We start from the raw sequence: 17,286 nt of genomic DNA on the forward strand, positions 1-17,286 counted from the left end.
TTACATGGGAGGGTCACACGAGCCTAGGAATTTGAGACTGTAGTGTACTATTATCATGCCTGTGAATATTTCCCACTGCACTCCAGCCTGGGAAACACAGTGAGACCCGATCTCTTAAAGAAAGAATTGGTTTATTTCTTACTCACTATTTCTGTGAGGGTATTACCCTTCTTGAGCCCCACAGAGAGCCTGAGGATTTACTAAGGTACCTCTACCATTTACAAATCTATAAAGGCCTCAAAAAAAAAAAAAGAATGTAGAATGTTGGACTCATCTCAGTGCATTTCCGTTCTTCCCAAATGTTGATGGTTTTCCTAGATGTCTAATATCCTTAATGAGGTGATATTTTAAGTGTTTTAGTTAGCTTCTATGCTTTCCAGAGGAAGGTTTTGTCTGCTGTAAGATTAGCAAAGCTATAAATGAAAACACTTATAAATCAGTATAAGATAGATAAGTAAGTTGAGAGAGTCTATGTTTTCTCAAAGAAGTAGTAGTTTAGGATATAGGCTATGAAGTGAGAGAGCTTGGAATTAATGATGAAGTAAAGTGCTGGAGGGGAACCGCAAATGTTTGAAGTAGTCATTATGGGAAAATTGAAGGTGACGAGAAGTAAAATTATCTGTTCCTCTTCTCTGGCATATATTATAGGTTATCTGTATTGTGGACACACTGACCAATATTGTTTCCATCCTAGGTGACCTACTGAAGTACTTGAGGGAAACAAAAGATTGTATTCGTTTATGTATCATTGCACTTTCTATTGAGTCGGAGGCAAATATGGTAATGCTTACTGCTCTGTTCAACAATGAAGCATATCATTCACCATCTGTGGCCCTGGCAGTGTTAGACAACATTCTTTTCAAGTCACTTTCTGGTGCCAATGCTTCCTTAACAGTCTCCAATAAACCTCAGCCACCCCCTGATGTTGAAAACAGTGAAGAGTATGTTATTCTTTTCATTTGAATTCAATTTTACTCTTTAAATACATTCTTTCCACTTTATCTGATTACATTTATATGATAAAAATAGCTATTGATTGAAATCTGTATTTTCTGCTGTGTTGATTTCCTGATATGTCTTCTTTTGTAGGCTTCAAAGTGGACAAAAATTGGCCATAAATTTACAATTTGGCATGGCTCTTTTGATCAGTGGTTTTTGTCTCCTGACAGTGACTGAGAGAACCACTAAGGCGAAGCACATCCAGTTTGTGAGTGGTGTCTCTGTCATTGTGTACTGGCTTTCTGCCCTATTGTGGGATTTCATCATCTTCTTTGCTTCCTGCTGCTTAGTAATGGTGAGTGTGAAATGAAGTTTCTTGAGGGTTTGTTTTCCTTTTGTACCTCTTGGAAAATTACTATTCTAATGGTTATGAAATCTAGCTCTTGTCAATAAACCGTCTTTGCTTATTATCTTGGAAAACACATTGCAAAAGTCTGGTGGTAGAAACTTTACCATATTCTTAGTTTAAAAAGTAACTTCTTTGCATAAAAATAGAAATATAGACTAATGGAAAAAATAGAGTACAGAAATAAACTCATGCATTTACCATCAGTTAATTTTTTACAAAGGTGACAAGAACACACAATGGGGAAAGATGGGGAAAGAACAGTCTCTTCAATACATTGTGTTGGGAAATCTGGATATCCACATGCAAAAGAATCCATTTAAAGCCTTATTTCACACCATATACAGGTATCAACTTAAAATATAATGAAGACTTAAATGTAAGCCCTGAAGCTATAAAGCTACTAGAAGAAAACATAGGGGAAACATTCTTTTTTATGACCCCAAAAGCACGGGCAACAAAAGCAAAAATAGAAAATTGGGATTATATCAAACTAAAAAGCTTCTGCATAGTAAAGGAAACAATCAGTAGAGTCAAGAGAAAAATCTACAGAATGGGAGGAAATATTTATAAATCATACCTCTCAAAAGGGGTTAATATCCAAAATATATAAGGAACTCTTCCAACTCAATAGCAAAAAATAACCTAATTTAAAATGGGCAAAGGAATTGAATAGATTTTCTCAGGAGAAGATATAAATGGTCAACAGGTATATGAACATTTGCTCAATTTTCCTAGTCATCAGGGAAATGCAAGTCAAAACCATGAGATAATCACCTCACATCTATTACGATGACTTTTTAAAAAAAAAAAAAGATTTTATAAAAAGATAACTAGTATTGGTAAAGTTTGTACAAATTGGAACCCTTGCCAACTCTTGGTGGGAATGCAAAATGGTGCCCCTGCTATGAAAAACAATGTGGTGGTTCCTCAGAATATTAAAAATAGAACTACCATATTATCAGACAACCCTATTTCTGATTATTTATCAAAAAGAGTTCAAATCAGGATCTCAAAGATCTACCATCACTCCTAATTCACTGAACACTATTCATAATAGCTAAAATGTGAAGAAAAAAAAAAAAGCCTAAACATTCATCAGCAGATGAATGGATAAAGAAAATGTGGTATATACATACAATAGAATATTATTCAGACTTAAAAAATAAGATGATTCTGGCTGGGCACAGTGGCTCATGCCTATAATCCCAGCATTTTGGAAGGCCAAGGTGGGTGGATCACCTGAGGTCAGGAGTTTGAGACCAGCCTGGCCAACATCTAGTGAAACCCTGTCTCTACTAAAAAATACAAAAATTAGCTGGATGTGGTGGCACATGCCTGTAGTCCCAGCTACTTGGGAAACTGAGGCAGGAGAATCGCTTGAACCCAGGAGGTGGAAGTTGCAGTGAGCCGAGATCGCGCCATTGCACTCCAACATGGGTGACAGAATGAGACTCCATCTCTCAAAAAAAAAAACAAACAAAAAAATAAGATGACTCTGACATTTGCTACAGTATGGATGAATCTTGAGGACATTATGCTAAGTAAAATAAAGCAATCACAGAAAGTCAAATATTTCATGATTCCACTTACATGATATATCAAAAATAGTCAAATGTATAAAATCAAATAGTTGAATGGTGGCTGCTAAGGGCTTGGAGAATAGGATAATGGAAAGTTACTAATCGGTGAGCATAAAGTTTCACTCAAACAAGATGAATAAGTCTTAGAGATTTGTAGTAAAAGATTGTACCTACAGTTAACAATCATATATTTTACACTTAAAAATGTATTAAGAATGTAAATCTTATGTTTAATATTCTTTTTACATTAAAAGAAAATAAGGAGTAATTTTACATTTCCAAATTTAAAAAAAAACTAATAGACTGTTGCCAGCAGTCATGCCCTACAAGAAATTCTGAAGAGAATTTTTCAGTGTGAAATGAAAGGACACTTGACAGTAACTCAAATCCAAATGAAGAAATAAAGGATACCAGACAAGTAAAAACATAGGTAAATGTAAAATGCAGTATTAATATATTTTTGTTTATAGCTCTTATATTTTTTCATTTAAAAGGCATCTGTGTAAAGCAATAGTTATAAATCTATCATGATAGACACACAATGTATAAAGATGTAATTTGTGATAATAATAGCATAAAAGGCAGAGAGGTTAGCTATATAGGTACGAAATATTTGTATTATATTGAAATTAAGTTAGTATTAATCTAAATTGTATTGTTATGAATAGGATGTTTATTGTAATTTCCAACCACTAATATGACTACCCAACTACATGGAATCTTAAAAGACAATAGAATTAAATGGCACACTCAAAAATATCTATTCAACACAAATGGCAGAATAAATGAATGGAAAAATATAATGATGTAATACATAACCAAATGACAGAAAAACTTATAAGTAATTACATTAAATATAAATGGATTAAACTCAAATTAAAAGTAGGGCATTAGTAGAATGATTCCAAAAACATAATCTAACTGTATGATACCTACAAGAGACTCACTTTATGTTCATTGACACAAATAATTTGAAAATAAAATGATGAAAGAGCTTCTTTAAAAGATAGCTAGTATAGCTTTAATAATATTCAAAGCAGACTTTACAACAAAAATCATTAGGATAACAAGAGAAGAAATGTAAAATGTTTCAACTGTCATGTAAAACAGTTTTGTGGTTCTTCAAAAATTAAACAATTACCATATGATTCAGCAATTACACTCCTAGATTTATACCCAAGAGAACTGCAAACATCAATTTTTTAAATACTTGAAAATGAAAGTCCCAAATGTTCATAAATGGATAAATAAAATATGGCATATCAATACAATGGAACATTACTTAACCATAATCAGGAATGAAATGCTGATACCTGCTACAGCTTGCATGAACCTTAAAAAATTATGCTAACTGAAATAAGCTAGGGACAAAAGCCCATATATTACATGATTCCATTTACTTAAAATGTCCAAAATAGGTAAATTCATAGACACAGAAAGCAGATTAATAGTGCCAGGAATAGTGGTTACTTTTACAGGGATTGGAGGAGTTTCTGATAGGCTTCTGTGGGTATTGGCATTGTGGTAGTTTCCCAGGGAATTGCTTTGTGATAATTCATTATGATAATTCATTTATGTTATATATACTTTTCTGAATATGTGGTATATTTCATAATAAAGAGGTTAAAATATTTACTTGAAAATTTTGTTTGCATTTTTACTTGTAGATTAAGTTGAGTAGAATCTAAATATTCACAATGCATGAGTCTCTTGTCCAAGAACAACTATGTTGCTTACTTATCCAACAAGGAATTCAGCATTTTTTTTTGTTTTGTTTTGTTTTGTTTTGAGACGGAGTCTTGCTCTGTCACCCAGGCTGGTGTGCAGTGGTGCAATCTCGGCTCACTGCAAGCTCCACCTCCTGGGTTCCCGCCGTTCTCCTGCCTCAGCCTCCCAAGTAGCTGGGACTATAGTCGCCTGCTACCACGCCTAGCTAATTTTTTTTTTTTTTTTTTTAGTAGAGACGGGGTTTCACTGTGTTAGCCAGGATGGTCTTGATCTCCTGACCTCATGATCCGCCTGCCTTGGCCTCCCAAAGTACCAGGATTACAGGCAGGAGTCACTGCACCCAGCCCGGAATTCAGCTTTTGTTTGAAATAGGTTATGATTTGTGACATTGAAAGATCATAAGACTTTGAACACAGGAATTCCTAGGTCACTCTAACTTTTATTTGATTTCTTTATTTTATTTATTCTTTTAGGTTTACAGAATGCTTAGGCACAAACAAAATAATTATAGCTTCAGGGACTGGATTCATCTATTACCCGCAAATCTTCTCTTATTTTTGCTACCACCACCAAGAACATCAGTCAATATAATGATTATTCTTAGCTTAATCTTCCTATTTACTTCTTGCTTGTCTTGCTACATAATCATGTAATTGCCCAAAGGGACCATCTTGTCATTTGTGGAGAAGTGATATCTATTAACTAATGAGATATAAATTTCCAGAAATTTCTTTTCACAGCTACAGGTTCCTCTCCACCACCACCATCCATTCTAATTTTTTGTTCCACTGTCTGATTTAGTAGCTTAGGTGAATGTGAGGGAGAAGTGGGGAAGCAGAAGAGAACCTGGAGGCCCAGTTTAAAGGTGTATAGCAGTGGGTAGACTGATAGGTAAGTTATGTAGTCAAAGAAAAAAATGTTTGGAGAAAGTGTGTCTTTGGAGAAATAATCTACTTTCTGGGAAACTTGCCAGTATTATTGCAATAACTGTTCCAAGTAGAAAAGAAAATAATAAAGGAAAGTGTAGTGGCTCTGCTCACTGGAATGCCCTCTGATGAAGAGGTAAAAATAACTTACTTCATCCTCGTAGGATAAGATTTTGATTTTTTGTTTTGTTTTGTTTTGTTTTGTTTTGTTTTGTTTTGTTTTGAGACAGGTCTCACTCTGTCACCCAGGCTGGAGTGCACTGGTGCAATCACAACACACTGCAATCCCCACCTCCTGAGCCTTAGCCTCCCAAAATGCTGGGATTACAGGCATGAGCTACAATGCCCATCCCCAGGGCTGAAGTTTTTGTTTTGTTGATTATTCTACTTTAAGTTCTGGGATACATGTGCAGAACATGCAGTTTTGTTACATAGGTATACATGTGCCATGGTGGTTTGCTGCACCTATCAACTCATCATCCAAGTTTTAAGCCCTGCATGCATTAGGTATTTGTCCTAATACTCTCCCTCCCCTTGCTCCCTATCCTCTGACAGGCCCCAGTGTGTGATGTTCCCCTCCACGTGTCCACGCATTCTCATTGTTCAACTCCCACTTATGAGCAAGAGCATGTGGTGTTTAGTTTTTGGTTCCTGTGTTAGTTTGCTGAGAATGATGAATTCCAGCTTCATCTATGTCCTTGCAAAGCTCATCAACTCATTCCTTTTTATGGCTGCATAGTATTCCATGGTTTGTATGTGCCACATTTTCTTTATCCAGTCTGTCATCGATGGGCATTTGGGTTGGTTCCAAGTCTTTGCTATTGTGAACAGTGCTTCAATAAACATATATGTGCATGTGTCTTTATAGCAAAATGATTTATAATCCTTTAGGTATATACCCAGTGATGCGATTGCTGGATCAAATGGTATTTCTGGTTCTAGATCCTTGAGGAATCACCACACTGTCTTCCGCAGTGGTTGAACTGGTTTACACTCCCACCAACAGTGTAAAAGCATTCCTGTTTCTCCACAGCCTCACCAGCATCTGTTGTTTCCTGACTTTTTAATAATCACCATTCTAACTGGCATAAGATGGTATCTCATTGTGGTTTTGATTTGCATTTCTCTAATGACCAGTGATGTTTTATTTTAAGAGGCAGATTGACTTAATTAATGACTAGTTCCATGCTAAATAAAGACAGGACTTGCTATTTCCTTCTCTAAATGTTTTGGCTTAGTTTCTTTTTTCACTTGCCCTTCACTTTGCCTTTATCTCTGCACCCTTTGTGTTTCAGGGAGTGATAAAATACCGCAAATTTGATATTTATGTCACGGATTACCACATTCTGGAAACTATGCTGATCTTCACACTGTATGGCTGGTCTGCCATTCCCTTTGTGTACCTGATAAGCTTTGTGTTTGCTGGAAGTACTTCTGCCTACATCAAACTTCTCCTACTCAGCTACTTTTCAGGCACTTTTGGTTTCCTCATAGGCGAGATAATAGAAAACAGTAAGTGTGAAGTTTCACAAAATTTCCCCTTCTCCAGAAGGCAGCAGTAAATAAGTAAGGAGTAATGGACCTACAGATACTTAAGAACATTTACAGACAACTAAATTCTAGGTTTTAGAGGAAATTTTGTACTTCATGTATAGCAATAAACTTATCTTGACTGCCTGTGATATTCTAGGCATTGTGCTGCCAGATCTGTATGAGTTAAAAAAAAAAAAAAAAAAGAGGAAAGAGCCAGGCATGGTGGCTCATGCCTGTAATCCAAGCCCTTTGGGAAGCTGAGGTGGGTGGATCATGAGGTCAAGAGATGGAGACCATCCTGGCCAACATGGTGAAACCCTGTCTCTACTAAAAATACAAAAATTAGCTGGGTGTGGTGGCATGCACCTGTAGTCCCAGCTACTTGGGAGGCTGAGGCAGGAGAATTGCTTGAACTAGGGAGGAAGAGGTTGCAATGAACCAAGATCATGTCACCAAAAAAAAAAAAAAAAAAAAAGGAAAGAAACATGAAAAGCAGCTCAACAGTCAAAGACCGGTTTATTTTTGGAGAGTAAACCTGAGAGGGGCTTCTGGCCAATTTCGGTCAGGAGCCCTCTCTCTTACAGACAGAGTATATCTTGGTTTTAGGGTGAGAGAGCTTATCACAGGCTTGGAATGTTTCTGTGTGGGTGAGAAGTTTATTGTGGGGTTGGAATATCTCTGTTTGGAGGGGAAGTTATCTTGGGGCTGACATTTCTCTGGCCAGAGGGGAGATTATCTCAGGACTGTCATGTCTCTGGTCAGTGTCTCATGCATCCGTGTGAAGAGATCACCAAACAGGCTTTGTGTGAGCAACATGGCTGTTCATTTCACCTGGGTGCAGGCAGGCTGAGTCCAAAAAAGAAGTCAGCAAAGGGTAGTGGGATTATCATTTGTTCTTATAGGTTTTGGGATAGGCGATAGAACTAAGAGCAGTGTTTTGGGGGTAGGGGATGGATCTCACAAAGTACATTCTCAAGGGTAGGGAGAATTACAAGGAACCTTCTTAAGGATGGGGGAAGATTATAAAGAACCTTCCTAAGGGTGGGGGCTATTACAAAGTACATTGATCAGTTAGGTTGGGGCAGAAATAAATCACAATAGTGGAATGTCATCAGTTAAGGCTATTTTCACTTTTTTTGTGGATCTTCAGTTGCTTCAGGCCATCTGGATATACACATGCAGGTCACAGGGGATATGATGGCTTAGCTTGGGCTCAGAGGCCTAACATTCCTGTCTTCTTATATTAATAAGAAAAAACAAAATAGTGGTAAAGTGTTGAGGAGGCGAAAATTTTGGGGGGTGGTATGGGGAGATAATGGGCAATGTTTCTCAGGGTTGCTTTGAGCGGGATTAGGGGCGGCATGGGAACCTCCAGTGGGAGAGATTCAACTGAAGAAAGATTTTGGGGTAAGGGGTGATATTGTGGGGTTGTTAGAAGGAGCATTTGTCATATAGAATTATTGGTGATGGCCTGGATGCAGTTTTGTATGAATTGAGAAACTAAACAAAAGACACAACATCCAAAGAAGAGAAAGAGAAAAACAGGTATTAAAGGACTAAGAACTGGGAGTACCCAGGACATCCAACTACAGTGTCCAAGGGGGTTCAGTGTAATTATTTGCTTGGTTGGCGAGTTTTGGAGCTCTATCCTTGAAGTTTTTTATGTTGTCATATACCAGGCCAGATTGATTTAGGTAAAAACAACATTCTTCATTTAAAAATATACAGAGTCGTCCCCCCCCCACCCCCATTTTTTTAGCAGTGAGTAAGTTCAGGGCCTCGTTGAATTTGGAGGAAAGAGAAATGCAAAGCCAGCAATTGTTTGTTAAAGAAGGATTAGAAATGGCTAGGAGAGAGTGAGTGAGATTGATAGTGTGGTGGAGATAGCTGGGGAGAGGTAGAGGGTGGCATAAGAACAGGAATGAGAATAAGAGTAAGTATAAAAGTAAAGAACAGGACTTCATCAGGGTAAATGTATTGGAGTGTACGTTGTCACTGAAGATCTTCTATCCACTTAAAGAGATACTTAAGGGTGGCAGTTTGAGGTAAAACCAGGAGCCACTAAATACCAAGAGCCTGAGAAACTGCTTGGGTGATTTGACTAATAAAGGCTGGTCCGTTATCAGACTGTATAGAGTTGGGAAGGCCAAACCGAGGAATGTATGTCTGACAGAAAGGAAGAAATGACCATGGTGGCCTTCTCAGACCCTGTGGGAAAGACCTTTACCCATCCAGTGAAATTGTCTACCCAGAGGTATTTTAGTTTCCTGACTTGAGGCATGTGAGTAAAGTCAATTTGCCAGTCCTGGGCGGGGGCAGATCCCCGAGCTTGATATGTAGGGAAGGGAGGGGGCCTGAATAATCCCTGAGGAGTAGTAGAATAGCAGATGGAACACGGAGAAGTGATTTCCTTGAGGATAGATTTCCACGATGGAAATTAAACGAGAGGTTCTAAGAGGTGGGCTAGCGGCTTGTAACCTACATGGAAGAGGTTATGAAATGACAACAGAATATAGAATGGGCCTGTGAGGCTGGAAGGAGATATTTTCCTTGGTTCAAGAACCATTTGCCTTGTTTGGGAAGAGATTGATAGGTGGAAGTTTCAGTGGGGCAGTAGGTGGGAGTGACCAGGTGAGAAGGAGAAAATCTGCCGTGAAGGATAGAAGTTGGAACGCTAGCTGCTTTTTTAGCTACCTTATCAGCATAAGCATTGCCCTGAGTGATGGGAACTGATGCCTTTTGATGGTCCTTGCAGTGTATGGCTCCAGCTTCATTTGGAAGTAAAGCAGCCTGGAGAAGAGCTTTTATTAAAGAGGCATTAATGATGGAGGACCCTTGCGTAGTGAGAAAACCTTTCAGCCCATAAAACAGCATGGTGGTGCAGGATATGGGGTCAGTATAAATATTGACGCATAGTCCATTTGCAAGAGTGAGGGCCCGAGTTAAGGCAATGAGTTTGGCTTGCTGAGAGGTAGTGGAGTGGGGCAGAGCAGTAGCCTCAATGATAGATGTGGAAGATACTATAGCATAGCCTGCCTTTGCTGGTGTGTGGCGATTAGGCCTGGTGGAACTGCCATCAGTAAACCAAGTGTCATCAGGGCGAGGAACACGAAAGAAGGAAATACAGGGAAATGGAGTGAATGTCAGGTGGATCAGGGAGATACAGTCATGGGTGTGGGGGCCAGCCTAAAACAGTAAGGTCAAGTTGTTTGGACAGAAAGGCTGCAGGGCATAGTCCCGGCTCTTGTGTAAGAATTTTGACCGCACAGCCATGTACTTTGCCTGTGTGTAATGAAAAGGGTTGGGATGAGTTAGGGAGAGCCAGCATGGGGGCAGCTTCTAGGGCTGTTTTTAAGGAAGGGAAAGAGGAGTGGGGAAAGGATTTAGGATCTATGGGGTCAGCTAGGTTTGCTTTTGTGAGTTTACATAATGGTTTAGTCAGGATGGTAAAACTAGGTATCCAAAGGCGGAAGTAACCATGCCTAGTACGGAAAGTTTTTGTTTTGTAGAAGGGGTTCGGGTTTAGGAGATTAGCCGGACACAATCAGCAGGGAGAGCATGTGTGTTTTCATGAAGAATTATGCCGAGACAGGTAACAGATGAGGAAGAAATTTGGGCTTGACCGAAGTAATGGGGCTGTCCATGAAGTCTTGCGGCAGTACAGCCCAGGTAATTTGCTGAGCCTGATGGGTGTCAGGGTCAGTCCAAGTGAAAGCGAAAAGAGGCTGGGATGAAGGGTGCAAGGAATAGTAACGAAAGCATGTTTGAGATCCAGAACAGAATACTGGGTTGTAGAGGGAGGTATTAAGGATAGGAGAGTATATGGGTTTGGCACCACAGGGTGGACAGGCAAGACAATTTGGTTGATAAGGTGCAGATCCTGAACTAACATGTAAGATTTGTCCGGTTTTTGGACAGGTAAAATAGGGGAATTGTAAGGAGAGTTTATAGGCTTTAAAAGACCATGCTATAACAGGTGAGTGATAACAGGCTTTAATCCTTTTAAAGCATGCTGCAGGATGGGATATTGGTGTTGATTGGGGTAAAGGTGATTAGATTTTAATGAGATGGTAAGGGGTGCATGATCGGTCGCCAAGGAGGGAGTAGAGGAGTCCTATACTTGTGGATTAGGATGGGGGGATAGAAGGGGAGGATGTGAAGGAGGCTTTGAACTGGGGAAAAAGGCAGCAACGAGGTGTGGCTGTAGCCCAGGAGTAGTCAGGGAAGCAGATAATTTAGTTAAAATGTCTCAACCTAATAAGGGAGCTGGGCAGGTGGAGATAACTAAAAAGGAATGCTTAAAAGAATATTGTCCAATTTGGCACCAGAGTTGGGGAGTTTTAAGGGGTTTAGAAGCCTGGCCATCAATACCCACAACAGTTATGGAGGCAAAGGAAAAAGGCCTTTGAAAAGAAGGTAATGTGGAGTGGGTAGCCTCCATATTGATTAAGAAGGGGACGGACTTACCCTCCACTGTATAAGAGTTACCCAAAGTATCTTTGATGGTCCAGGAGGCTTCTGAGGCAATGGGACAGTGTCAGTCTTCAGCCGCTAAGCCGAGAAGATCTGAGAAGGAGTCAGTCAGAGCCTTGGGCCAGAGTTCCAGGGACTCTGGGAGTGACTGCCGGATGAGTTGGACAGTCCGATTTCCAGTGGGTCCCGCACAGATAGGACACTGCTTAGGAGGAATCCGGGGCTGCGGGCATTCCTTGGCCCAGTGGCCAGATTTCTGGCACTTGTAGCAAGCTCCTGGGGGAGGAGGTTCTGGAGGAACTCCTGGCAGCTGCGGTTCAGGCGTTTGGAGTTCTTGTGTGCTGGAGATATGGCTAGGGTTTGTCTCACAGTGGAGGCAAGGAATTGCAACTCAGAAATACATTGCTACTTGGTTGCCCCTACTCTATTATTGTACACCTTGAAGGCGAGGTTAATTAAGTCCTGTTGTGGGGTTTGAGGGCTGGAATTTAAATTTTGGAGCTTTATTTAATGTCGGGAGCAGATTGGGTAATAAAATGATGTTGAGAATGAGACAGCCTTCTGACTTTTCAGGGTCTAGGGCTGTAAAGCATCTCGGGGTTTCTGCCAAATAGGCCATGAACTGGGTTGAGTTTTTATATTTGATAAAAAAAAAAAAAAAAAAAAAAAAAAAAAAAAAAAAAAAAGAGCCTAAATGCTGATTTGGGAGAGGTCAGATAAAGAAAAAGGAGCATTAACCTTGACTATGCCTTCAGCTCCAACCACTTCTCTAAGAGGAAATTGTTGGGCAAGTGGTGGAGGGCTATTCGCAGAACAAAACTGTAAGCCAGACTGGGTGTGAGGAGGGGAGGTGATAGAAGGATTATAGGGTGGGGGAGCAGAAGCTGAGGAAAAATTGGGACCTAGCTCAGCCTGGCGAGGAGCAGCCTGGGGAGGAGGGGAGAGATCAGATGGGTCTGTAGAAAAGGAAGATTCAGAAGACTCAGAGACTCTTGGGATTGGGACTGAAGGGACAGGCAGGAGGGAAAGAAGATTTGGGACGAGTCTTGTTGGAAGCAGAGACTAGGGAGGGACCAATGTGTAAAAGAATGCCTGGACGTCAGGCACCTCAGACCATTTGCCCATTTTTCGACAAAAATTATCTAGATCTTGTAGGATAGACATATCGAAAGTGCCATTCTCTGGCCATTGGAACTACTGTCGAGTTTGTACTGGGGTCAAGCGGTGTTGCAGAAGAATATAAGACGCTTAGATTTTAGGTCAGGTGAGAGTTGAAGAGGTTTTAAGTTCTTGAGAACACAGGCTAAGGGAGATGAAGGAGGAATGGAGGGTGGAAGGTTGCCCATAGTGAAGGAGGCAAGTTTAAAGAGAAGGGTAGAGACACAGAGAAGGGGGTGGGGAGCAGCCCTGGACTGCAACATGGGTGAGCAGCCAAAGCAGGCATCCCTGCAATTGACTTGCCACCAAGGGAACGTGGGTGAATGACCAAGACAGGCATCCCCACGGAGATCAGACACCAATGGAATGTGGGTGAATAAACAGAGAGGCATCCCCGCAATAATTAAACACCAAGGGAAGGCTGCCTTCCCGAGTCCGTGACTGGTGCCAGAGTTTTGGGTCCATGGATAAAATGTGTCTCCTTTGTCTACCAGAAAATGAAAGGAATTGAAATTAAGAGAAGGGAGAGATTGAAGGGTGGCGCCAAGATTGAAAGGAGAAAGAGGTTGAGGGATAGTGAGAGAGGTTGGAGAAGAGAGTAAAAAGAGGCTGCTTACCAGATTTAAAATCGGTGAGATGTTCCTTGGGTTGGTTGGTCTGAGGACCCAATGTCATAGGTGGATCTCTTCACGGAGTGAGGATGAGAACAGGGGACTGGTCTCCCGAAGAAATCCCGCTGACCGGGGTCTTTGGCACCAAATGTCTCATGCATCCCTGTGAAGAGATCACCAAACAGGCTTTGTGTGAGCAATGTGGCTGTTTATTTCACCTGGGTGAAGGTGGGCTGAGTCCGAAAAAGGAGTCAGCAAAGGGTGGTGGGATTATCATGAGTTCTTATAGGTTTTGGGATAGGCAGTGGAGCTAAGAGCAATGTTTTGGGGCAGGGGCGGATCTCACAAAGTACATTCTCAAGGGTAGGGAGGATTACAAAGAACCTTCTTAAGGCTAGCGGGAGATGATAAAGAACCTTCCTAAGGGTGAGGGCTATTACAAAGTACATTGATCAGTTAGGGTGGGGCAGAAATAAATCACAGTGGTGGAATGTCATCAGTTAAGGCTATTTTCACTTTTTTTGTGGATCTTCAGTTGCTTCAGGCCATCGGGATGTCCACGTGCAGGTCACAGGGGATATGATGGCTTAGCTTGGGCTCAGAGGCCTGATGGTCAGGGAGGGATTTATTTTATGGTTGGAATATTTCTGATGGCAGATGTCATTTGTGGTTTATGGTCATGCTGACCTTAGCCACAAGGCTGATGCCCTTTGGATTTAGGCAGTTTTTGATCAAGGTGAACTTTAAAATGGTGGTGCTTATCCAAGATGGCAATGCTCCTGCTCTGTCAAGATCTAGAATCCTCATATTGAAATGATGAAACCCAATCTGAACTACAGGTCCTCTCTATCCCTACCTCCTCTATCTCCATCACATGAATCAAGGAATCAGTCTTGCAACTGAGTTTTGAAATTTTAGGAGTATTTGTCACTGAGAATCATTTGTCAAAGAGAGAGAACAAAGAGATCGCCTTCTTTTTAGAAAAGAAGGTCTTAGAAAGTTAGAGAGAGTTATATCTCAAATATCTTAGTGTTATCCATTTGACTCTTTCGAGTGAAGTGCAGAGAGAGGAAAGAGTGAAGAACCTCGAGTTCTTTGTGAGATAACTAGCTGTTCCGTTCACAAGAAGTTTAACTTACTAACAAGATTTTCCAGAAAGAAGAAAAACTCTATTTACCTCACATACAAATAACTAAGCCAGTTTTCCTTGCTTCCAGTGAGTCTGAAATTTGTATCCCCTCATTTTCTTCCTCTCAATATATTTCATTATATATTTACTAAATTGACTATTATTATTGCCAACAAAAAGAGTCAAACTCTGTAAAATATTTGAAGAGATTTATTCTGAGCCAAATATGAGTGACCATGGCCCATGACACAGCCCTCAGGAGGTCTTGAGAACATGTGCCCAAGGTGGTAAGTGTACAGCTTGGTTTTATATATTTTAGGGAGGCATGAGACATCAGTCAAATACATTTAAGAAATACATCGATTTGGTTCAGAAAGGCAGGACAACTCAAAGCTGGGGCTTCCAGGCTATAGGTAAATTTAAACATTTTCTGGTTGACAGTTGGTTGAATTTATCTGAACACCTGGGATCAATGGAAAGGAATGTTCAGGTTAAGATAAAGGATTGTGGAGACCAAGTTTTATTGTGCAGAGGAATCTCTCAGATAGCAGACTTCAGAGAGAGATCAGGTTGTAAAGTGTTTCTTATTGGACCTAAAGGGGTTCTTGGCTCTTAGTTGATTATCTCCTGGATCTGGAAAGAAAGGAAAGAAAACATTCTAAAGAATGTGGACTTTTCCCACAAGAGACTTTGCAGGGCAATTTCAAGGTATGGCAAGGAAATATATTTTGGGGTTAAATAGTTTTTCCTTGTCTCATAATGTTATGCCAAAGTCAGATTGAAAAGTAAGTCATGATATACAGGCCAAATTAAAACCCATCTGATGAGAATTTATGGTTTGTAATGCATGACTCCCTAGAACCCTTAGGTAGGAATTTGGGCAAGATAAAAAATTAGAGCTTAGTCCTCATTATGAAGAGAGATTTTAAAAGAGACTATTGTCACTCTTCTGTTGAATCACTTTATAAGTATAAATTTGAACTGTGTCAAGCACTTGCTATCTCCCTGCTGTTGTGTTATTAAGAAATTATTTTAGGCAGATAGAAAGGAAAAGGGGTCCTTGGGAAGTTTTTGTTTCCTTTAAAGCAGTTCCAGAAACATTTCTTCTCTAGCAGGAAAGCCCTGGTTCTTAGAGCCCAGCTGGGAAGCTTTGATATGCAAATGCTGGCCATTAGAAACTGGGTCTACCCAAACATGGTGATTCCCGCCATCTTCTTGTTGCTCTTGCCCCCACATGTGCCTGGCAACATGGCCACCCCCACATATTCCCCACGTGTGTAGAACATCTTGGGAATCTGCATTTGCATATTAAAGGCTAGGGTGGGAGAGACAGTTTTTTCTCCGGCTACATGAATGACATGCCTGGTCAAACTGAGAGGTGACAGCGTGTTGGCAGCCCTTGCTCGCTCTCAGCACCTCCTCCCCCTCGGCTCCCACTCTGGCTGCACTTGAGGAGCCCTTCAGCCCACTGCTGCACTGTGGGAGCCCCTCTCTGGGCTGGCCAAGGCTGGAACCCGCTCCCTATGCTTGTGGGGAGGTATGGAGGGAGAGGCCTGGGCGGGAACCGGGGCTGCGCAAGGCACTCGCAGGCCAGTGTGAGTTCCAGGTGGGTATGGGCTCAGAGGGCCCCGCACTCAGAGTGGTTGGCCAGCGCTGCTGGCCCCAGGCAGTAAAGGGCTTAGCACCTGGGCCAGCAGCTGGAGGATGGGCTGGGTCCCACAGCAGTGCCTGCCCTCCCATGCCATGCTCGAATTCTCCCCCGGCCTCAGCCACCTCCCCATGGGGCAGGGCTCCGGACCTGCAGCCCGCCAAGCCCAAACCACCCCCAGCCTGTCCTGGCCCGCCATGGGCTCCCGCAAGGCCTGAACCTCCCCGATGGGCACCGCCCCCTGCTCCATGGTACCCAGTCCCATCTACTGCCCAAGGGCCGAGGAGTAGGGGCACGTGACCTGGGACTGGCCCATAGCTCTGCCTGTGGCCCCTGCGTGGGATCCACTAGGCAAAGCCAGCTGGGCTCCGGAGTCCCGTGGGAACTTGGAGAACTTTTATGTCTAGCTAAAGGATTGTAAATGCACCAATCAGCACTCTGTGTCTAGCTCAGGGATTGTAAACATACCAATTAACACTATGTCAAAATGGACCAATCAACTCTCTGTAAAATGGAGCAATCAGCTCTCTGTAAAATGGACCAATCAGCAGGATGTGGGTGGGGTCAGATAAGGGAATAAAAGCAGGCTGCCTGAGCCAGCAGTGGCAACCTACTTGGGTCCCTGTGACACTGTGGAAGCTTTGTTCTTTCGTTCTTTGCAATAAATCTTGCTGCTGCTCACTCTTTGGGTCTGCACTGCCTTTTTGAGCTGTAACACTCACCACAAAGGTCTGCAGCCTTCACTCCTGAAGCCAGCAAGACCATGAACCCACCAGAAGGAATAAACTCTGAACACGTCCGAACAATGTCAGAAGGAACAAACTCCAGACACCCCACCTTTAAGAACTGTAACACTCACAGTGAGGGTCCGCAGCTTCATTTTTGAAGTCAGTGAGACCAAGAACCCACCAATTCCAGACACAAAACCAATACCCTGAGCCCTATGCAAATTAGACACCACCTCCTCCAGCCTCCTCATATAAACACCCACTTTTCCACCACACGTGGAGTTTTCTTTTGTTGGAATTCCCCTCCCTCTGTCTCTGTACAGGAGAGCTGTTTTCTTCTTCTTTCCTTCTTTTTTGCCTGTTAAACTTTTCACTCCTTAAAACCACTCCTATCGGTGCAAGACCAAGAACCCTGCTCTTCCTC

General features: G+C 41.6%; 1 protein-coding gene across 1 annotated transcript in view; it reads left to right on the top strand.

The window, feature by feature from the left end:
* The window catches only part of LOC108513759 (ATP-binding cassette sub-family A member 3-like), a 163,109-nt gene that overhangs the window by 96,964 nt on the left and 48,859 nt on the right, over nucleotides 1–17,286 (top strand). The window contains 3 exon segments of the mRNA XM_017849615.1: nucleotides 695–941; nucleotides 1,090–1,294; nucleotides 6,878–7,094. Of these exon segments, the coding sequence (XP_017705104.1) occupies nucleotides 695–941; nucleotides 1,090–1,294; nucleotides 6,878–7,094 (669 nt within the window).

Source organism: Rhinopithecus bieti, unplaced genomic scaffold (assembly GCF_001698545.2).
Source record: "Rhinopithecus bieti isolate Rb0 unplaced genomic scaffold, ASM169854v2 scaffold_1918, whole genome shotgun sequence".
Taxonomy (NCBI): domain Eukaryota; kingdom Metazoa; phylum Chordata; class Mammalia; order Primates; family Cercopithecidae; genus Rhinopithecus; species Rhinopithecus bieti.